Source organism: Hevea brasiliensis, unplaced genomic scaffold (assembly GCF_030052815.1).
Source record: "Hevea brasiliensis isolate MT/VB/25A 57/8 unplaced genomic scaffold, ASM3005281v1 Scaf7, whole genome shotgun sequence".
Lineage (NCBI taxonomy): Eukaryota > Viridiplantae > Streptophyta > Magnoliopsida > Malpighiales > Euphorbiaceae > Hevea > Hevea brasiliensis.
This window is the reverse complement of record NW_026615250.1, coordinates 1,640,915-1,662,574: the sequence shown is the minus strand read 5'-3', so window position 1 is coordinate 1,662,574 and position 21,660 is coordinate 1,640,915. Positions and strand designations below refer to the sequence as shown.

The window sequence follows — 21,660 nt, the reverse complement described above, 5'->3', positions numbered from 1 at the left end:
ATGAGATCGGATCCTAGACTAGTAAATGAAAGAGATCGGACATTGCCTGCCAAAGAGTTCTGGTAAGGAGATTACAAAGGACATCGGTAAAAACTCAGTCTGGTATCCCCTCCCTAGTTATAAGGCATCAATGAGTTAAGAAAAGCCTCGCTCGGGTTCCTGGCGTCTTCAGGCCCCAGAACCCTTAGTCTAAGGTTCTTACGATATACGATCGTAATAAATAAGTATAAAGAGATCGGAGGAGAGTTCTTATCCGATTCTCAACCAAAAATTTTAATAAATGTGGAGATCGGAGGAGAGTTCTTATCCGAGATTCCTCGCGCTAAACTCTAAATTAAATACTTAAAGAGATCGGAGGAGAGTTCTTATCCGATTTTCAACCCAAAATTTTATTAAATATGTGGAGATCAGAGGAGAGTTCTTATCCGAGATCCTTCACTTAAAATTTTTAAAGCAAATATTTTAAGAGATCGAGGGAGAGTTCTTACCTGATTCTCATCCAAAATTCGAACAAAAACGGAGATCAGAGGAGAGTTCTTATCCGAATTCCTTCACTAAAATCTTTAAACCTAATACTTTAAGAGGTCAGGGGAGAGTTCTTACCTGATTCTCACAAAATGGAAAGATCGGAGGAGAGTTCTTATCCAAAATCTCCCACTCAAAATTCCTAATAAACATGTCTAGAGATCGGGAAAAGTTTCGTCCTGAGCTCTCTTAGCAAAGTTCAAAATAAACAAAACTCCAATACACGAGGCAACTTTATCCAAACACTTACTCACCAAAGGGTCATCTCACAAATTTGTGTTCCTGGGCAACTCAAAAAAAAAAAAGTGAAATATCAAACATTCCTTTATTTTGCACAAAGGATTAACATCATCATCCCAATCCCCTAAATACCATTTTAATTCATAAAAGAGCATAAGATTAAATCTGTTTACCCTCATTGAGGGATGAGGCGGGGTGCCTAACATCTTTCCCGCCCGTACATGGACCCCGAACCTAGAATCTCTGTTTTCGAAGTGGTTTGTTTTAATTTATTTTCATAGAAGGTTTTCTTTAATTTTTCTCAAAATTAAAGTGGGACTCCTCACTCTTCCCACTTTGGTGAGTGTTCGTCCAGGCGACCCGCAAAATACTTTGCGACAGCAGCAAGCAGTAGTAGAATAATTTTTTTTCCCAATTCCTGATTTTCTTCCGTTAACTACAGCTATGTTATCACTTGAATTTTCATTGAACTGGTGAAGATTTGTGATTTGCATATAGGTGGGATACACATCACCTGCTGAATTTGGAATTTTGGATGAGTCAGGACTTTCCTTGGCAGCAGTAAGTGCCAACAGTTCATTACTATTAATGAGTTAATGCGATACATATTTAACCTGGATGAGCACTAGTGACCATCACATGTTATGCTTAATACATTGAAGATAATAATTTGATTGAAACTTTGATTTTTCTTGAACACTTAAATAAATCTTCATTGATTACATCTGTAATTTCTACTTAACATAATCATTGGGGCTATTATTAAACAAACTTTTCTTTCATTTATTTTTTCACCGTATGGTTTTATTTTCTTCTTTGCAATATTCATTTTTCGGTTCAGTATTAACAATTGGGGGAATAGTAGGTGCAGCTTCATGTGGGAAGATAGCAGACCTTGTTGGCCGCAGAGGTGTATGTTACCAAAGTCCTTTTCTGACCTTTACTATTAATAATTTCATCCCAGCTAGCCTTTCTATCTTCATTCTTACTGATCATTTAAAACAGGCAATTTGGGTTTCAAATGCATTATACATTGGAGGGTTGGTTGCAATAGCATTGTCAAAGGTATCTCTCTTGTCTTTGAGAATTTATGCTTTTACTTTCTCTGCATTTGATTACCAACAAGAATTATTGTCGCTCCCGAAGGCTAAAGTCATTGGTCTGTTTAACATTTCATATTAGAAATCAAGATTAGTAAGCTGCCTTTATTTGGTTTATTGGGGTGGTGCACCTAACTTTTCTGGATTAAATATTATTTATTTATTTATTGCTTTTAAGCATAATTTAAATGTCTAAGCAATCTTCACAGAGTGCCTGGTCACTTGACCTTGGAAGATTGTTAATGGGAGTCGGAATTGGAATTCTTGCTTATGTGGTTAGTTCAATTAATGTTGATATTTCAATTTTTTGGTCATGATCTATTTTTCACTGCTCAAGTCTATCACTAGTGGATGTACTATATTTCCATTCTATAGGTACCGGTTTATATTGCAGAAATTACACCCAAGAATTTCAGGGGAGCATTTGTCTCACTTATTATGGTACATGTCACCAATGCAGAGTATGAACTTTGTTTTAATTTTGTTTTCTCTTTCAATCATTGTCCACTTTGTAGCCATGACAGGCTGTGGCATATCAGTTACCTATGTCATTGGTTCTGTTTGTGACTGGCGCATCTTGGCTCTACTTGGTAATGTAATTTCTTTGTTATCCCGCAATTTTGTACTAATAAAAATTTGAAGGCAGCTCCATGACGATCATTTTATGGTTTCATTAATCTCAGGTACTATTCCATGTCTAATTCAACTTCTTGGTGCCTTCTTCATTTCAGAGTCTCCTAGATGGCTGGTGAGTCCAAACCAAAATTATCTCAGAAGATATTGTTTAGAAGTTTTTTGCACGGTGAATATGTTGAGCAGACATGACCGGAAATAGAGATTTGTTGCTTGCAATTGTCCATATTATTTTTGTCAAACCATTTCAAATGATAGCATAGGCAGTTTCTTTCAACTTGTTCTTATATATCAATTTCATTTATCAAAAGCAGAACCACATTTGTTCTCTGATAATTTGTTTTGTCTTTATTATTAATGTGGCTCAAGAAACCATTGAGATGCTTATTGATGATTATAATTTCAACAGGCAAAAGTTGGTCGAGAAAAAGAGTTGGAAGTTGCTCTCAAGCTGCTCAGGGGAAAGAATGCTGATGTTTCTCATGAAGCAGCTGAAATCACTGTAATATTTTTGGCTCTGTATCTATGCACAAGCTAATATAATTCATTTAAAGTAGAATATTTACTTTAACTTCTGTTTTTTCTTCTCAAAAAATTAACAGGAATATACCGAACACTTAGATCAGCTAGCAGAAGATGGAATTAAAGAGTTGTTCCAGCAAAAATACGCCTGTGTAGTTATAGTGAGTTTAATAAATTACTCATCTATTTCATGCCTTTTTCCATTATTTGTTTAATACATTGTTTTAGCTTAAACTTGGATGAGGTTGGAGTTGGACTGATGGCACTGCTACAGTTTGGAGGACTCAATGGCTATGCATATTATATGAACTCTACTTTAGAGTCAGCTGGTAACTTAGGGATGGGCAAGGATGCTTCATAAAATAATTCATCATATTGGACAATTATATAGAAATATATAAACTTGATATTTTGATGCATTGCAGGTATCTCGAGTGGTGTTGGGTCTGTAGCAGCAAGTGTTGTGCGGGTATGTCTATCCTCCACAACAGCCCCCTCCCTTTTTTTCAAGTGTTATTGAAAGTGGCAATCTTCTAGGTGCATTTCTCATTTCTAGTTTACATCTTTATAACAGATAATAATGAACATTTGCGGTCTGTTCTTAGTTGATAAAAGTGGAAGACGACCACTTTTCTTGGTTAGTATTAAAATGTGAAACGTATAGAGTTTGGAATATAGTTGAAAAGAGAGAAAACCTGAAAGTTCTTTATATTTTCAGGTTTCTTCAACTGGAGTGTGCTTGGGTTCATTCATTACAGGACTGTCCTTCCTGTTGCAGGTTCTAATGAACTAGAAGTTATATGCCTTTTTTTTTTAAAAAAAAAAATGATTCTTTCTTCAGTTCCTTGATATTGTTCACATAAATTTACTCCTCTTTGGGCAGGGCTTTCATTTGGGAAAAGAAATCACTCCTTCATTGGCACTTGCAGGCATATTGGTAATGGAAGTTGCCTAAGCATCTTAATTTCTCCATTGTATCAGTTAATAAATTATAATATTACTTGAAGAATAGATTTAAAATTCTTGATTCTGCCATTTGGTATTCATAGCATTTTGGCAGTAGGCGTGGGAGGGATACCATGGATTATAGTGGCAGAGGTATGACAATATATTTCTACTTGATTTGTCCATAGCTTGATCATAAGTTGCTAAATAAGCAGCTCAGCAAATCACATGCTGGCTTTCTATGTCTGATATTTCCTGTAAACATAAAGGATAGAGCTGGAAGCTTAGTAAACTTGGTAAGTTCAGTTGGGTCCTGGATTGTTGCATACACATTTAACTTTTTGTTTGAGTGGAGCTCAGCCGGTAAATGCCTTCTTCCACTTCTCTCTTCCCAGACATGGCTCCATTTTAAGCTTTTTATATATGCTAAGAGCATTAATTTCCTGTAACATATAATTTCAGGAGTTTAAGCTTTTTATATATGCTAAGAGCATTAATTTCCTATAATATATAATTTCCTATAATATATGCAATCATTGCCGGTTTGGGGGTTGTATTTATTGCCAAGTTGGTACCTGAGACGAAGGGGCGAACGCTTGAAGAGATTCAAGCCTCAATTCTTACCCAGTAATTACCATATCATGCTAATTATTTCATTTTTAGATAGGCTGAAATACAATTAGTTTGCCTCTTATCGTACGTACATTGTAATGCAATGATGGTGGAGACTTAATATTAGAAAGTATAATTAAGATTTTATTATTTAGAAATTTTATTATAATTAAGAATTTAAAAATTAGTGATTTCACAATATAAATTTATATAATATTTATTTAATAAAATATTAATTAAATATTTGAATTTTTCTATCTTAATCGATTCTATAATAAGGCAATTTGAAAAACTTGGCTTGTGATATTTCAATTTCCTCTTTGAATGGCTGAAGACAAAGGACGTGCCATCTATTAATGTCCTTTGTTTTGTCATTTGCATTAACATTGATTTTAAAAGGAAAAAGCTCAAACCACGAGTGTTGGTACACGGTGAAGACCACGGCGTTTTGAATAGGAAAGTCACCGACTCATGTTTGATTCTCAGATAATATATTGTTTAATGTTACAATCTTGAATTTTAATGTAAACAAATATAGAAAAATAATATAATAAATTTTAAAAAGAAAATAGCTTAAATTTTTTTATTAAATTTTTATGTATCATTAATTGTAATTGTTTCAGAATGTTTTAACCTATCTTTCAAAATAAAAAGATAAAAGTATTAATAATAGAAAATTTTAGTAGATGAAATAATGATTTTTAAAAATTTTATATCTCATTTGATTTATTTAAATAATAAGATATTTTAGAATATATTTACAATAAATAAAAAAAAGAGAAAATATTTGATGAAATTAAATTTTAAAAATTTTTAATATATTTTGTTTTTTAAAATAAAGATTAAATAATAAGAATCTATAATTTTCTATAACTTAACGTGCAACCCTACGAAACACGCCTTCAAGAAAGTGAAAAATGTCTCCTCTAGTCTTGTACTCCATAGCTGTGGCCATCTTCTTGTATCTCTGCTTCCTCAACCTCTGCACCTCCCACCGTCTACGGCCACCCCCAAGCCAAGGCCTCTTGTTGGAAACTCACCACACTTGGGCTCCAAGCCTCACCATTCCATGGCCGCCTTGGTTCCGAAATATGGACCTCTCATGCACCTTCGGATGGGACTCGTCGATGTTGTTGTGGCTGCTTCAGCTTCCGTCGCTGCCCAATTCTTGAAGGCTCATGGTGCTAATTTCTCCAGCCGGCCACCTACTTCCGGTGCAAAATATGTTGCTTATGATTACCAAGACCTTGTGTTTGCACCCTATGGTCCTCGGTGGCGCATGCTTAGGAAGATCAGCTCTGTCCATCTCTTCCCCGGCAAGGCCTTGGATGATTTTAGACATCTTAGACAGGTTAATTATTATTACTATTATTACCTCCTAGTCCTAGCTAGATTCTTACGACATTAATAATGGAACTAAGACGACGATAGGAATCTCCTTAAACCATACTTTTAGTAAGTTTGACGTTTCTAGGTGACTATAAATGCAGGAAGAAGTGGCAGTGCTCACAAAAGCACAGGCGAGAGCGAGCCCAACTGCAGCAGTAAACTTGGGACAATTGCTCAACGTGTGCACCACCAATACCCTTGGACGAATGATGCTAGGCAGAAGAGTCGTCGGTGACGGTACCGGTGGTGGTGATCAAAAGGCAGTCGATTTCAAATCGATGGTTACCGAGTTGATGGTGTTGTCGGGAGTTTTCAATATCGGTGACTGTTCCAGCATTGGAGTGGCTGGACTTACAAGGGGTGGCAGCCAAAATGAAGAAACTCCCTAGCAGATTTGATGGTTTCTTGACTGAGATTGTGGAGGAGCACAAGATTAATGGTTTTAATGGTACCGAAGAGTACAGTAACATGTTGAATACGTTGATTTCGTTGAAAGAAGACGGTGATGGTGATGGACTGAAACTTACCGATACTGAAATCAAAGCATTGCTTTTGGTATTTCTCTATCTTACAAGGCACCATTAAAGCTTAGGTTTCAACATATAACATTGTTAATATGAGTTTTATTTTCTATAATCTACATGGGTTTCATCCTACAACAGATGCATGTTACAAGTATATTTGCATTGTGTTTGTGGTTGCAGAACATATTCACAGCAGGCACTGATGCGTCTGCCAGCACAGTAGAATAATGGGCTATTGCTGAACTCATTCGGCACCCACATATCCTAGCCCAAGTCCAACAAGAGCGCGTTGTCGGCCGAGACCGTCTGGTTACCGAATCGGACCTAGCGCAACTCACCTACCTCCAACCGGTGGTCAAAGAAACCTTCCGGCTCCACCCGGCAACGCCATTATCTCTTCCACAGATTGCAGCCAATGGTTGTGAAATAAATGGCCGCCACATTCCCAGAACTCAACTCTTTCGGCGAACATCTGGGCCATAGCCCGAGATCCAAATATTACACTAAAGTTTAAGCCTGAAAGGTTTCTGGGTGGAGGTGAAAATGCAAGTGTTGATGTAAAGGGAAATGATTTTGAGCTTATACCGTTTGTTGCAGGACGTAGAATATATGCCGGTGTGAGCATGGCTTTGCGCATGGTCCATCTGATGGTAGGAACTCTAGTGCATGCATTTGAATGGGATTTGGCAGACGGGTTGAAGCCTGCAGAGAATTTGGACATGGAAGAAGCCTATGGACTAACCTTGCAACGTTCTCAGCCCTTGACGGTGCACCCAAAACCAAGGTTGTCCTCAGACGCTCACAGTACCTAATTATTAGTTAGTTTAGTTTCCATCGTGATGAGTAGTTGGATCTCGTCAATTTGAAACTCAGTGGTAAGGGTTCCCTGGACAAGAAAATTAATTAATTGTTTCTTGTCCTCTTACACATAATATATGTGATTCAACATAATTTAAAACACAAATATATAAAATTCATATGCTTATTAAGTTGATCTCATTATATATTTTATATTTTGAATTATAATTAAATCGGATTTAAATAAAAAGAAATTCTTACCTAGAAAAAATTCTTACCATATATTTATTCATTAAATTAAGAAAAAAAACTCTCAGTTTTTACCGTTTTGTTAAGTGATTAGGAAAAAGCTCTCAATTTTTAGAATTTCAATTCACTAAATCAGGATGTTTAATGGAAAGGTATTAAGTTTAAATTTACAAAGAAAATTTAAAAAGAAAATTTAGAAGAACTTTTTTTAAAAAAATTAATTGAATTAAGAGAGTAGAGAAAAATAAAAATAAAGTATTCAATTTAGAACGAGAAATGAAATCCTAAATTAAGGGTGATTAATTTCATCCATACGCGGAGAAATTAGGCAAGTAATAAATATTATAACACTTTTTTTTTTTTTTCTTAAGGATATAGCTATTTCACTAAAGGATCTCGTCTAACATATTACGGTACAAAGGATTGGCTCATAGGCCAACCCAAAAAATTATAAGTAAGAAGGCTTAACAACTCAGGTCAACCAGGAATTTAATCTAGCCAATCAAATAGGGCCCATGCCCACAAAAAAAAAAAAAAAAAAAATCCTAGGTAGATCAAAGGAAGAAACTAGCACCGTTCCCTGCGCTTGATGCCACCACATGCCTTTGCTCCTCAAGGAAAAAGGCACCAGATAGAAAGAAGACACCAGATTTGCATATAAGAAAACTAATTTGTTGTAGAAGACGATCCCATCCTAATCACTCAAAACCACAAGGGAAGCTATTGGACATTTTGAAAGAGCCATGGAAGCAAGACACCGACACCGAAAAAAGGCAGAGGACAGTGATAGTAGAGCTCTTCGACATCTTACTCGAACTTTCCTGGCCAACCTTCTTTATCGCACCTCACAAGCATCCACCACTAGATTAGGACTGATCCCTTGCCCTGCCAGACTAGAAGAGCTCACACCAACTCAAATTAAACTACAGGAAGAAAAAAAAAAAAAAAAAAAGGATAGAAACCAAAGAAGCTCATTCCCCTCTTGGTGAAGAACAACCGGATACAAGCCAACGACACAACATATCATTGGTCACCAAGTTCCTCTCGCAACCAACCTTCGCAAAGAGGCAACAAACCATGCAACTTAAGCAGATTCGTCTTCTTCCCCCACCAAGTCAGTACCAATATGCATGTAAAAGAAAAGTAACAAAAGATTATTTACAGCCCCACTCGAAGAAGGAAAGCGAGAGAAAAATAACTCAAGTATAATATGTAGAAGAAAAGTAGCTATAATCAATAATTTTTTGACGTCCTAAGTATTAATATATTTATATATGAAAACTATAATAAATTTGTTTATTTAATTTATAACTCTAAACTAAGTAGAGTTTATTTGTATTAAAAAAAAATTAAAAGTAACTTTACATATTTATTATCACATTACATTTACCTATACTAGTTAAAAATTATTTAAATTTCTCAAAAAAATTTAAAATATTTAATATAATGAATCCACCCAGCTTTGTTAGCATAAAATAATAATAAAAAAAAATTATAGAGCTTTAAAGTTGTGTTTGGAAATATATAAATATAATGGTTAAAATTTAAATGGGATTCTCTTGCTCACTTTCAAGATACTAATTTTGTTGAATACCTATTGATTAGTAAAATTTCAATTGCCTGTTTTATTAGCAAAATGACCAGCCATGCACTATTGTCATTACTTTTCTGTTACATTTATGCTCAAGTACATATATCTTGCTTTACCTTTCAATTTCAAATAATATGCAGTCATCAAGATCCCCAAAGGATGATATTATTAATTTCATTAGAACATTTTCAATTTATATATAGCATGTGAAAATGCTAATTGATATATTTTTTTTAAGAAAATTAAGAGAATGAAGACTCGAATTGACTCTGTTAAGTGAGTAATATGTCTTCAATCTCTAAATTAAGCATGACTAAACAACTTAACAAGTGATAATTAATGGAGTAATTAATTAACAATTTCAATTATTTTAACTTTTTATTAATTTTATGCTGAATTAAATCAAATCAAATAAAAAAAATCAAATGATGCAACTTTTAAAAAGTTACTTCTTTCCAACCACTTATCTATTGCGGAGGATGAGAAGATAGTAAAGAGAGACATGAATTTAGGATTTCTATAATTGGAAAAATCCATATTTCATATATATATATTATAATTTTTTTAAATAAATTAATTTTGATTTAATGATATTAAAAATGTGAAATTTTAAATTAGAATCTCAATTAGAATGATGAAATATATATTAGAAATTTTATATTTAAATTATGTTGAATATTGCATAGCCAATATAAGCTATTTAAATTCTATATTGAAACTTGAAAATCGTAAATTTCAAATGTAGAAAAAAAAAAGTTAATAATGATGAGAAGTAAGAATATGGAGAATTATTTCATAAATATTTAAGTTCAATTTAGATATGGGTAAATTTTGATTTGATAATTAATATGTTTCTCTCGATTTTAATTTTGTTTTCAATTTGATTATAATTTACATTAGTTCAGTTTGATTTAATTTGATAAAATTTAATGATGACGTTATATATTGCGAAAGTGTATAAATTATAAATAAATAAAATAAACATACAAAGTATCAATATTTAAGGGGTTCACCTTTTTCACATAAAGATTACATTCACCGGAATGCCATTTTTCACCATAATAAAATAATAAATCATTTTAAAATTATACTACCTATTAACCCAATTATATCTAAGAGAACTCTTATAGTAAATATACTAATTAGTTCTCTCAATTTCCTATAAACTTCTCAATATTATGTATTTTCTCTACCTTAACCAAAGTTTCTTTCCTTCCATTAGAAACAATTAGCAAAACCCCTTTACACGATGGGTGATAGTCTCACTTTATAGGCTAAAAGTCACTCTTTATGAGTATAGCCATTCTTGTGGGCAAAGCCACTTTCTATGGGTAAAACCTTTTTTTATGGGTAAAATCAAATAACTTTTTCACTATTAATCTGTTTATATTATTAATTTCTTCGATCATTATTTGATTAGAGATGCACTCAATTTAAAAATAATACTAAAATAAGAGTTTTATTCTATATAAGAAAAGTCTCTCTAAATCAACTAGAATTTTAGGTCATAAATCTAATAAATGATTAACATTTTTTAAAAGATAAATTTTTTTTTTATCAAAATCAGATTGAATGGATCAAAATGACGAAATCAAATTCAAAATAAAATGATTCTTATTCGATTTAAATTTGATCAATTTTGATTGCACAAGTCCAATCATTTCTCTCTTTTTTTTTTATTAAAAAAATCGTTGAAGTCTCATGTATGCATAAGACCAAAAGAAACTTTTCATATCCATCCCATCAAAAAGAGAAAATGAAAATTCAAAGATGGTAGTCATAAGGTGAATGGGGATGTTTCCTTGGAAGCAACTAGAGAAGATCGATGGATTGATTCTCAAGCAACACAGAAAAATCAAAAGGTATGACTTAATTAGAGATTTAGAAAATATTAATCAAAAGGTAGGACTTAATTATAGATTTAGAAAATATTAATCAAAAGGTAGGACTTAATTATAGATTTAGAAAATATTAATCAAAAGGTAGGACTGAATTAGAGATTTAGAAAATATTCTTTTGCCATTTCAAGTCTCCTTTTATTGGTACACAGTCATTAAGATGTTTAATGCTTACCTAATTTGAAAAGAAAATAAAAAAAAATTGAAGAAAATTGATAATTTAAATTATTATCAATAATTAAATAAGGATCTCATTTATAAATCTCTTACTTTTCGCTTTGATAGTTTGCTTTTAAACGACGGAGACATTGAGTGCCAAAGTTGGCTACAACGGTCAGGTGTGTAACTAAAAAATTTTGTGTAACTAAAAAATTTTTCTTGAATGATTAATATTATATATAAATTAATTTATAAGTTAGTGCTATTAATAAAAGATTTTATATTTCTTAAATAAAATAGGGTATTCAATTTTTATAAATTAAAAATATTTTATTTTTATATATTAAAAAAATTATATATAAATTAATATTAATAATATTTCATATTACTTAATAATATTTTGATGAGTGTGAGCTTAGCGGTATCCTGCGTGTTGGTTTCTTGGGGTTGGCTTTTGGGCATAGGCTGAGCTATCTACCGCACACTTTTTTTTTTTTTAATAAAGTATTTTATAGCATGAAAGAACAAGTTTTGGAAGTGTTAGGGCCATGATTGTCCCCTCCCTGCACCAAATAATACTAATTTATTATAATAAATAAAAAATAAATATATATATTAATGCAATTTATTCTTTATGTGATTAATATTTATGTTAATATTTTTAATAATTAGAGAATATTTAATTTAATTTATAAATTAATTAAATTTACTTATAAGCATCACAAATATTGATTTGATTCATAAGTTAAAAAAATTATTTAAAATAAATTAAAAATTATAAATAAATATATCTTATAACTTATTTATTTATTTTAAAATTATCTTTTATCATTAAAAATGATAAATTATCATAGTAATTTTTTAAAAATATTAATATTATTTTATTTTAATAATTATAATACTTAATTATATATATATTTTTTGTGATTTTAATAAGTTAAATTATTTTTAAATATTTTTAATTAAACACTTAAATTATTTAAAAGTTATTTTAAAATAATTTTATTAAATAATTAACTATTATTTTTAATTTAATTTATAAGTGAAAATATATTTTTTAATTAAAAATTAAAAATAAATAATCAAACTAAACATTCACTTAATCTTCTCATTTTTTCACAGTTGATCTTTAATAAAAAAAATTCATCACTTTTTTGTTCCATCTTATCATATTTCTAAATTTTAAATTTTGCTATTATTAAACATAAATTTTTCAATCAATAATGCGTGTAATTTCACACATCTTATTGACGTGTGAAGCATAAATTTTCATGGAATTTTAAATAATTAATATATTAAATTAAATTTTAATATATTTAATTATTTTATCCTCCACTTTCAAGTAACAAATTCAACATCCCCACCCCGCAAATTTTCTCACCATTCAAAAACAATAAAAAATAACAGAGAGCAACATCACAATCATATCTTGTCACCTTCTACACCCCTTTTCTCCAAGTGGCACGTCCTTTCCATCCCTCATAAAAGTGCTTTTAATAACTGGTAATATTTATAAACTGGTATAAAATATTTTTATTTATTAGCCGTAAACAATTTTATTTTTAATTTGATGCTAAAATTCAATGCAAACAGGCTCCATATTTGTCTTGGAATCCATGGAATTATTTTTTTGTCTCCAAATATTATATAATCATATTTTTTATTGGTCCATTTTTTATTGGCCCATTTTTGGGCATAGGTTGAGCTATGTACTGCACTTTTTTTTTAATAAAGTATTTTATAGCCTATAAGAACAAATTTTAGAAGTGTTAGGGCATGATTCTCGCGCGTCCCCTTCCTTTTGCACTTGATAATATTAATTTATTAATATTAAATCAAAATAAAATTTTAAAGACGCAACAGATAATTTAATTCATATCGAAAATCGGATAGAGTTTTCTCTATATCTAGGACATACTCAACCTGTAAAAAGACTCAAATAACACTTCTAAATTTAACTCATATCTTATCATTATTATATGGTCCTTCATGTGCCCTCCAAACCAAGCAATACTTAAAACTTTAAAAATTACGTTTTAGTCTCTATAATTAACATTTTGTAAAAATCCACTTAAATAAGTTTTAAAAATTCTAAAATTTTACCCCGCGGTCCTTAATAATTTTATAAGGCTATTGCAAAATGAATTGTAATTTTCTAATCACCCATGAATATTTTATTCAAAAATATTACTCAATTTCATAAGTTTCCAACAGCTAACAAATTCTTAATTCAATCCAATTCAATATTTATATATTGAAACCTCCATCCTCAAGCTTCAATCAATCATATAAAATTTAAATATCTTAATTTCAAATAATCTTATATGCCCATATGCTAAAAATCTAACTAAAATCCATCTACATTTTTCAAAAATATTATACAATCACTCAAAAATTCAACAAATACCATAGAATATCTCCAAATAATTTTACTTTCATCATATATTTTTCTTAGAATTTTTTTCAAATTTTTTCTGTTTAAGGAACATTGCATTTATGCTCCACAGACAGAGAAATAATGAAAATAATCTTACTCGAAGCTTATTTGTGTCTCAAAATTTTCAAAAATTTATGAGAAAGTATTTGGAAGTTGAATCATCCCCAAAGCTCACAGGAGCCATCGTCGGAACCACCGCGTACGGTAACCGGCCATCAGTCGCTGGCGACATCTGCCGAAACTGGTTACACCAAAATATTCCTCTCCTCCTCCTGAGTCCATAGGTGGTATTGGATCGTCGATCGATCGGTCGGATTGTCGGAAATCTCGTCAAAAAGTAAAAAAAAAAATCGATTTTCTCTCTCATCGCCGACACCGGAAACGGCCACCAAATCCGGCGAGGCTGGTCTCATCTGAAAGGGCTCGCTCTTAGAAGTCCATAGTCGCTGGAATCACTCCAATCAGATGTCTGGATCGCCAGATACGAGCATTCAAAGTTTGGGACCATTTTTTTTCTTCTCTCTCTCCACTGTTGGCCGGATTTCGGGCTGCTGCCGCCATTGGTGACGTTGCTGGTGAGTGGAGAGTCGCTTGGGAGGTAGCCGGCAGGTCACCGGAGAGAGAAAAAAGAAGAAGAGAGGGGAGGAGAGGAGAGAATTTTTTTTTTTTTGGGAGAGTCCTCCCGATTTTTGTTTTGAATTTTTTTTTTTTAATAAGGTGACTGACAGTGACAGTAAAATCCATTGTCATACACCAAGTCCCATCCCCTTTTCCCTTTTTTCTTTTTTCTTTTTTCTTTTTTCTTTTTTGTTTTAGGTTGTTACACCTCCGTTTAATCGATTATTAATTAATATTTTAATTAAAATAATAATACATCTTATATAAATATAAATAATATATAATTTTTATTGATTGAATATTTATAATTTTTATATAAATAAAATATTTTTTAATATTATTATAATGGATGAAATGAGATGATAAAAGTTTCTTTTTTCTTAATTAGAGGTATCAGATTTTACTTTGGGTGTGGAACGTCTTTATAAATTTAAAAGAAAATGCTTTATCTCTTTTTATGGGACTGTCTTACGTGAATTAAGATTAGTCAAATCGATGAGCTTATTAGATGATTTTTATTAAAAAAAAAATTCTTGATATTAGTGAGAAAAATTATATGCACAATAATAAAATATTTTAATTTTAATTTATAAATTTTTAATTTAAATAATGTGAAAATAGTTAAATTTTAAATTGTTTTTATCTACCTGTTCGATTAAAATTTTAGTTTAACACTTAAAAATTTTAATTAATTAAAATAAAATTTTATAATGAATTTCTCTCTCCACCTTTGCTCTCTTCCCTCTTCTAACGCTACCTACTTCCCTTCCCGGCTTTATGTGCAACTCTACGAAACACGCCTCCAAGAAAGTAAAATGTCTCCTCTAGTCTTGTACTTCATAGCCTTGGCCATCTTCTTGTATCTCTGCTTCCTCAACCTCCGCACCTCCCACCGTCTACCGCCAGGCCCCAAGCCATGGCCTCTTGTTGGAAACTTACCACACTTGGGCCCCAAGCCTCACCACTCCATGGCAGCCTTGGCTCAGAAATATGGACCTCTCATGCACCTTCGGATGGGACTTGTCGATGTTGTTGTGGCTGCTTCAGCCTCCGTCGCTGCCCAGTTCTTGAAGGCTCATGATGCTAATTTCTCCAGCCGGCCACCTAATTCCGGTGCGAAATATGTTGCTTATAATTACCAAGACCTTGTGTTTGCACCCTATGGTCCTCGGTGGCGCATGCTTAGGAAGATCAGCTCTGTCCATCTCTTCTCCGGCAAGGCCTTGGATGATTTTAGACATGTTAGACAGGTTAATTATTATTACTATTATTACATCCCAGTCCTAGCTGCATGCTTACTACATTAATTACGGAATCCCCAATACACCTGGGAACACTAATGTGCGATCCATAATTTTATACATAGGAAGAGTATGTGCTCAGAAGCACACGGTAATTCCTCGCTTTTAGTAAGTTTGACATTTCTAGGTGACTATAATGCAGGAAGAAGTGGCAGCGCTCACTAGAGCACTGGCGAGAGCGAGCCCAACAGAAGCAGTTAACTTGGGACAACTGCTTAACGTATGCACCACCAATACCATTGGACGAGTGATGCTAGGCAGAAGAGTGGTCGGTGACGGTAGCGGTGGTCGTGATCAAAAGGCAGTCGACTTCCAATCGATGGTTAGGGAGTTGATGGTTTTGTCGGGAGTTTTCAATATCGGTGACTTTGTTCCAGCATTGGAGTGGCTGGACTTACAAGGGTGGCAGCCAAAATGAAGAAGCTCCATCGCAGATTTGATGCTTTCTTGACAGAGATTGTGGAGGACCACAAGATTAATGGTTTTAATGGTGCTGAAATGAACAACATGTTGAGCACGTTAATTTCGTTGAAAGAAGAAGGTGATAGTGATGGTCTGAAACCTACTGATACTGAAATCAAAGCGTTACTTTTGGTATACTTTCTCTATCTTACAAGGCAGCGTTATAAGCTTTGATTCAAATATAGAAAATTATTAATATGAGTTTTATTTTCTATAATCCATATATGGATTTGCATTGTGTTTGTGGTTGCAGAACATGTTTACAGCAGGCACCGATACGTCCGCCAGCACAGTGGAATGGGCTATTGCTGAACTCATTCGGCACCCACGTATCCTGGCCAAAGTCCAACAAGAGCTCGACTCTGTTATCGGCCGAGAACGTCTCGTTACCGAATCTGACCTAACCCAACTCACCTATCTCCAAGCATTGGTCAAAGAAACTTTCCGGCTTCACCCAGCAACGCCATTATCTCTTCCACGGATTGCAGCCAATAGTTGTGAAATAAACGGCTACCACATTCCCAAGAACTCAACTCTTTTGGTGAACATCTGGGCGATAGCCCGAGATCCAACTATATGGGCCGACCCACTAGAGTTTAAGCCCGAAAGATTTCTGGCCGGAGGAGAAAATGCAGGTGTTGACGTGAAGGGAAATGATTTTGAGCTTATAACGTTTGGTGCAGGACGTAGAATATGTGCAGGAATAAGCATGGCTTTGCGCATGGTTCATCTGTTGGTGGGAACTCTAGTGCATGCATTTGAATGGGATTTGGCAGATGGGTTGAAGCCTGCAGATTTGAACATGGAAGAAGCTTATGGACTAACCTTACAACGTTCTCAGCCCTTGACGGTGCACCCAAATCCTAGGTTGTCCTCGGATGCTTACGGTGCTTAGTTTCTAATTATTTTTCATTTGTTGTCAATTTAAAATATAAAATATAGGATGAGATCAATAGATCTCATATGATGCATCTTGGATCCATGATAGATGGATTGAAAGCTCAATTTAATAAATTGAGGTGTTTAATAAATTCAATTTAATATATACTATCATGATGGAATATTATATTAAAGTATTAAGCTTAAATTTAAAAGAGATTTAACAAATAAAAAAAGAACTTTATTAAATTAAGATAATTATTAAAATAGACACTTAAATTTAAGTCACATACTATCAAATAATTGTGTAATATAAAAAAAATTATGAACACAAAATCTATATAATTTGATTATAAAACTTACAATCACATATAAAATAATAAAAAAAATTTTATTATAATAAAAAAAATATAATTTACAATCATTAGAGCTTTCAAAAATAATATGTAATCATTAGAGCTTTCAAACGCTAATTACAGTACATTTTTTAAATTTATCGTAATGATAAAACACAATATTCATATCAATCAATATATTTAATTATTATTATTATTATTATTATTGATGATAAATATACACAGCATGAATTATTGAAAAATATACTGGTCCATGTGTTTACTGTTTCAGCAGCCCACCACCGCAAGTTTTAGCATTGGGTCTGATATTTTGGCATGTGAATATATGGCAGTCACAGCACCAATAATAAAACAGTATATGGACTGCGTTTGTTTATATGAAATAGGATGGGAATAAAATAATTATTTTTTATATTAAATAAATATTTTTATTTTTATTTTTATAATTTTAATTTTTATTAAATTTTAATATATTAATAATTATTATAAATTAGATATTCTTAATAAATATTCTGTGAGAATTTAAAATGGGGCACCCACCAACGCACCTCTTCATTAAATTTTTATTTAATATTTTCCTTTTGTGCAATTGCCCTCATTAAATCAATATAATTACTACCACTGACCATTTAAAATTCTTGTTTTTTTTATGAAGCTGCCCTTACTAAGAAAAGTTTGAGGACATGGGGAGAGAATTCAATTGAATTTTATTATATAGTTTCGCATATCTCAATCAACGGTTATCCAATCAAATTAAATTAAATATAATTTTTTTTATTTAAAAATATTGATCGACAAAAATATTATAAATTATTCATATTATTAATGAATTATAATTAATATTATTAATAAACAGATTTTGATTATTTCACTTACTACTTTAAATGACTGTTATACTATTATGAATAAAATTAATTTAATTAATAAAAATGAGGGCTTTATTTTTATTTATTAAGATTTAATTTTATTGAAAAGCATTTTAAAATTGTTTATTTTAAATGCACCATATCAATGTGAAAATATATTTTAAAAATAATTTAAAGAAATTATAAATAAAAAAGATTAATTATATATTTTATTGTTGTATAGGTATAATTAGACAATTATTGATAAGTTATGTAATTTTAAAAAATAATATATTCTATATTTATAGAAAAAAATAATTTTTTTTATAAATTCTAAAAATGAAACTATTCAATAATTTTCCACATTTATTTCCCTTCCATGCATGGTGGTCCTGGTACGTACGCAATTATCAACGGCGGACCCACCCGAAGGCTCTCCGTCAAGAAGTACAGGCCAACTTGACCGCAAGGATTGACAACCATCCGATCTAACAAATACACATCATCGGACGGTTGTTCACTCGAGTGAGTGCCATGTTCGGCCAAATAATTATCTGTGTGCTCGCTAGGCATGGATGGGTGTGAACCAAAGCATGGGAGGAGAAGAAGAAGAAGCAATAGCAAGATCATTACTTTTGTGAGAAAAGCTCTGTGAGATTGATAAATGCAATGCGGAAACAAGTGAGAATTTTTTGTCACCACTTAACCTATGGACTGAATTCGTACTAGGACCTGAGCCAGCCTAAAACCCCCGATGCCTATAGAAAGTCTAACAATTCCTCAACCCAACTCTAAGACCCATTTAGTATGCCTTAGAGCATATCATGTACATGTTTTTATTAATAAAAAACATTTCTACTTTTCCGTTTACATAAGATATTTATGTGTAATAGAAAAGGTCCATTGATATTTTGTTAGAAATTCTATTCTTAAGTTGTTAAGAATATGAGTGACAATATTTATAGTGTAAAGTATCATGAATAGGTTCACAATCGAGGATACTTCATAATAAGGATATGACTTATCCAGAAAGATTGTATTCATGTTTGTTTCCAAGTTATTTATAGGAGATATAAATAAAATGGAATGGTGAGTTTCATGCCATATAACAAACATGATAGGCACTTATATATTATAAGTAGGCCGAACCAGTGACACTTATGACAAGCACATGGAGTTTACTCTTGTCAATGCATTGTCATAAATCATATCAGTGCATATAATCTTTAGACCTGAGATATCACAGTTATCTTATATATAGGTAGTTTGAGTTTGATACTTCTTTCATACTTGTACTGTGTATGGGTATATGGGCATGTGTTGGCTCCTACTAGTTATATATGGAGGCAGGTGTTAATCAAGATGGAATCTGTTCCTCTAAGTAAATAGAGATAAAATCCTATGTTCATTTAATTGTTCTTGATGTTTCAAGTTCCTTGCCAGGATAGATAGATTTATTCAGAAAAGAGTTTCTGATGATAAAAATCTTTTTAATCAAGAACTGGAATTAAAAGAGAACATAATATTCATAGCAAATGGAGTTTGACATAAACCATGACTCCAGCTTGAGTTGGGATTTTGTAACAGAGAGATTCTAGTGTATAGTAACATATGATTATAGGTTCATTTAAGGTAAACCTTATTATTAATTGGGTAGCCATGGCATGTTATGCTAGGTGTTAACCATGGTCTATGAGGTGCATAAAATGATTTAGAGAAATCATTTATGGTAAGAAAAAGTTCTGATGATATTAAGATTTAATATCATATCTCATTGCCAATTAGTGATGAGCCTAGTAAGTCACACACATACACAAGTTATCACCTAATTAAATATGATTTAATTAATTAATTAAAAAGTTTAATTGATTAATTAAATAGGTTTGGTTTGCAATTAGATTGCAAAGTCCCTAGCATGACTTGAAATCAAATCTAGATTATTGGATGTATAGTATAAGTTAAATTTATACTTAAAGTATTTAAATATGAATTTAATTAATGAGAAATTAATTAATAGAGATTAATTAATTAATTTATATTTGATATAAATTAATTAGAAGAAGAGAAATAATTATTTTGGGTTGAGAACTCAAAATTAAGACACAGGGGCATTTTGGTCATTTCACAGGGTGACACGTGGCACCATGAGATGGTGACACATGAGATTACACATAAGCTTGCTAAATATTTTTTAATCATGTAAGATGATTAAAATTAAGATTAAATATAGGTTTGACACTTGGCACAATGTGATTAGGTCACTTAAACCTAGAGCTAATCAAAGGGTGACATGTGGCAAGGGTTTAATGTGTTGACCTAGCTATATAAGTGTTGTTATGAATTAAAAATATGACAACCAGCAGCCACTCCTCCTTTATCATGCCATTTTGAGGCTCTCCATCTCTTCTTCTTGATCTCTCATCAATTCAAAAAGATTAGCCATCAATCTCTTGAATTAAAAATACTAGAAATAGTTTCTAGTGTCCTGTTTACATCTTTAATCTTTTAAAAGGCAGAACTTGATTTTCTAATTAATAGAAAGCTTTAGAAGCTATTCAAGGGTTGCCATAGGTGTTCTTGATGTGGACAAGCTAGAGGGATAACATTTGGTGTCCTGAAGACGAATCTCAAAGGCGCAAATACACTGCAGTGCATTAAGAGGTTAGTGTGTTTGTTCTTGATTTAATCTAGGGTTCTAAAATTAATCTGATTAATTTTAAAATCTTAAATGGCAAATTCAAATCCAAAAACATATTAAAAGAGTTTTAATATGTTGTTTATCATTGAAATCAAATAGATAAAAATAAATCTTGCATGATGCATGTGACCCTAAGTGAAAAATTTTGAATTCAATGGTATAAACTTCTATTTTTCACGCTTCCGTTCCTTCAATTGGTATCAGAGCCACTATATTTGCTATTTAGATTGTTGATTATATGATTTAATTGTGTGTTTTGATCATGAGATGATTTATCCATTGCTGGTTGTAATGGAGGTGTGGCGGCATGCTCGAAAAACACCATCAATGGTGCTCATGGTTTGGCTTCCATGGGTGGTTCAAGGTTTGGCTTTTAATTATGCAATTGTTGTATGATCTAAGGCCTATTCTTTGACTAATTAAAGTGTTTAATTAGTAGTTTTAATCACACAATTAAATTATGATTCAAATCAGAATTTTAAAAATTATTTGAATGTGATTCAAATCTGAATTTTAAAAGTTGTTTGAATGTGATTCAAATCTGAATTTTTAAAGTTGTTTAAATCATATTCAAATCTGAAATTTTAAAGTTGATTAAATAATATTCAGATCTGATTTTTTAAAAAATGTTTGAATGTGATTCAAATATGATTTTTTAAGCAATGTTTGAATGTGATTCAAATCTAAATTTTTAAGGTTGTTTAAATGTGATTCAAATATGAATTTTTAAATTTGTTTGAATGAGATTCAAATCTGAATTTTTAAATTTATTTGAATCATATTCAAATCTGGATTTTTAAGTTGAATATGAGATATTCAATTTAATTTAAGTATGTATGTTTTATTTAATTGTTAAATAGTGATATGCATGATGGATGA

At 31.7% G+C, this 21,660-nt stretch overlaps 1 protein-coding gene and 2 pseudogenes across 1 annotated transcript in view; all 3 read left to right on the top strand.

The window, feature by feature from the left end:
• The window catches only part of LOC110631721 (sugar transporter ERD6-like 5), a 29,191-nt gene that overhangs the window by 766 nt on the left and 6,765 nt on the right, over window positions 1-21,660 (top strand). Inside the window, exons 2-16 of the mRNA XM_058142807.1 lie at window positions 1,264-1,324; window positions 1,586-1,677; window positions 1,771-1,830; window positions 2,075-2,140; window positions 2,241-2,300; window positions 2,374-2,455; window positions 2,549-2,613; window positions 2,908-3,000; window positions 3,101-3,181; window positions 3,265-3,349; window positions 3,446-3,489; window positions 3,595-3,657; window positions 3,739-3,798; window positions 3,904-3,957; window positions 20,655-20,665. Of these exons, the coding sequence (XP_057998790.1) occupies window positions 1,264-1,324; window positions 1,586-1,677; window positions 1,771-1,830; window positions 2,075-2,140; window positions 2,241-2,300; window positions 2,374-2,455; window positions 2,549-2,613; window positions 2,908-3,000; window positions 3,101-3,181; window positions 3,265-3,349; window positions 3,446-3,489; window positions 3,595-3,657; window positions 3,739-3,798; window positions 3,904-3,957; window positions 20,655-20,665 (977 nt within the window). The remainder of the gene's footprint in view (window positions 1-1,263; window positions 1,325-1,585; window positions 1,678-1,770; window positions 1,831-2,074; window positions 2,141-2,240; window positions 2,301-2,373; window positions 2,456-2,548; window positions 2,614-2,907; window positions 3,001-3,100; window positions 3,182-3,264; window positions 3,350-3,445; window positions 3,490-3,594; window positions 3,658-3,738; window positions 3,799-3,903; window positions 3,958-20,654; window positions 20,666-21,660) is intronic.
• Window positions 5,495-7,302, top strand: LOC110653133 (flavonoid 3'-monooxygenase-like; annotated as a pseudogene).
• LOC131177675 (flavonoid 3'-monooxygenase-like) lies at window positions 15,037-16,955 on the top strand (annotated as a pseudogene).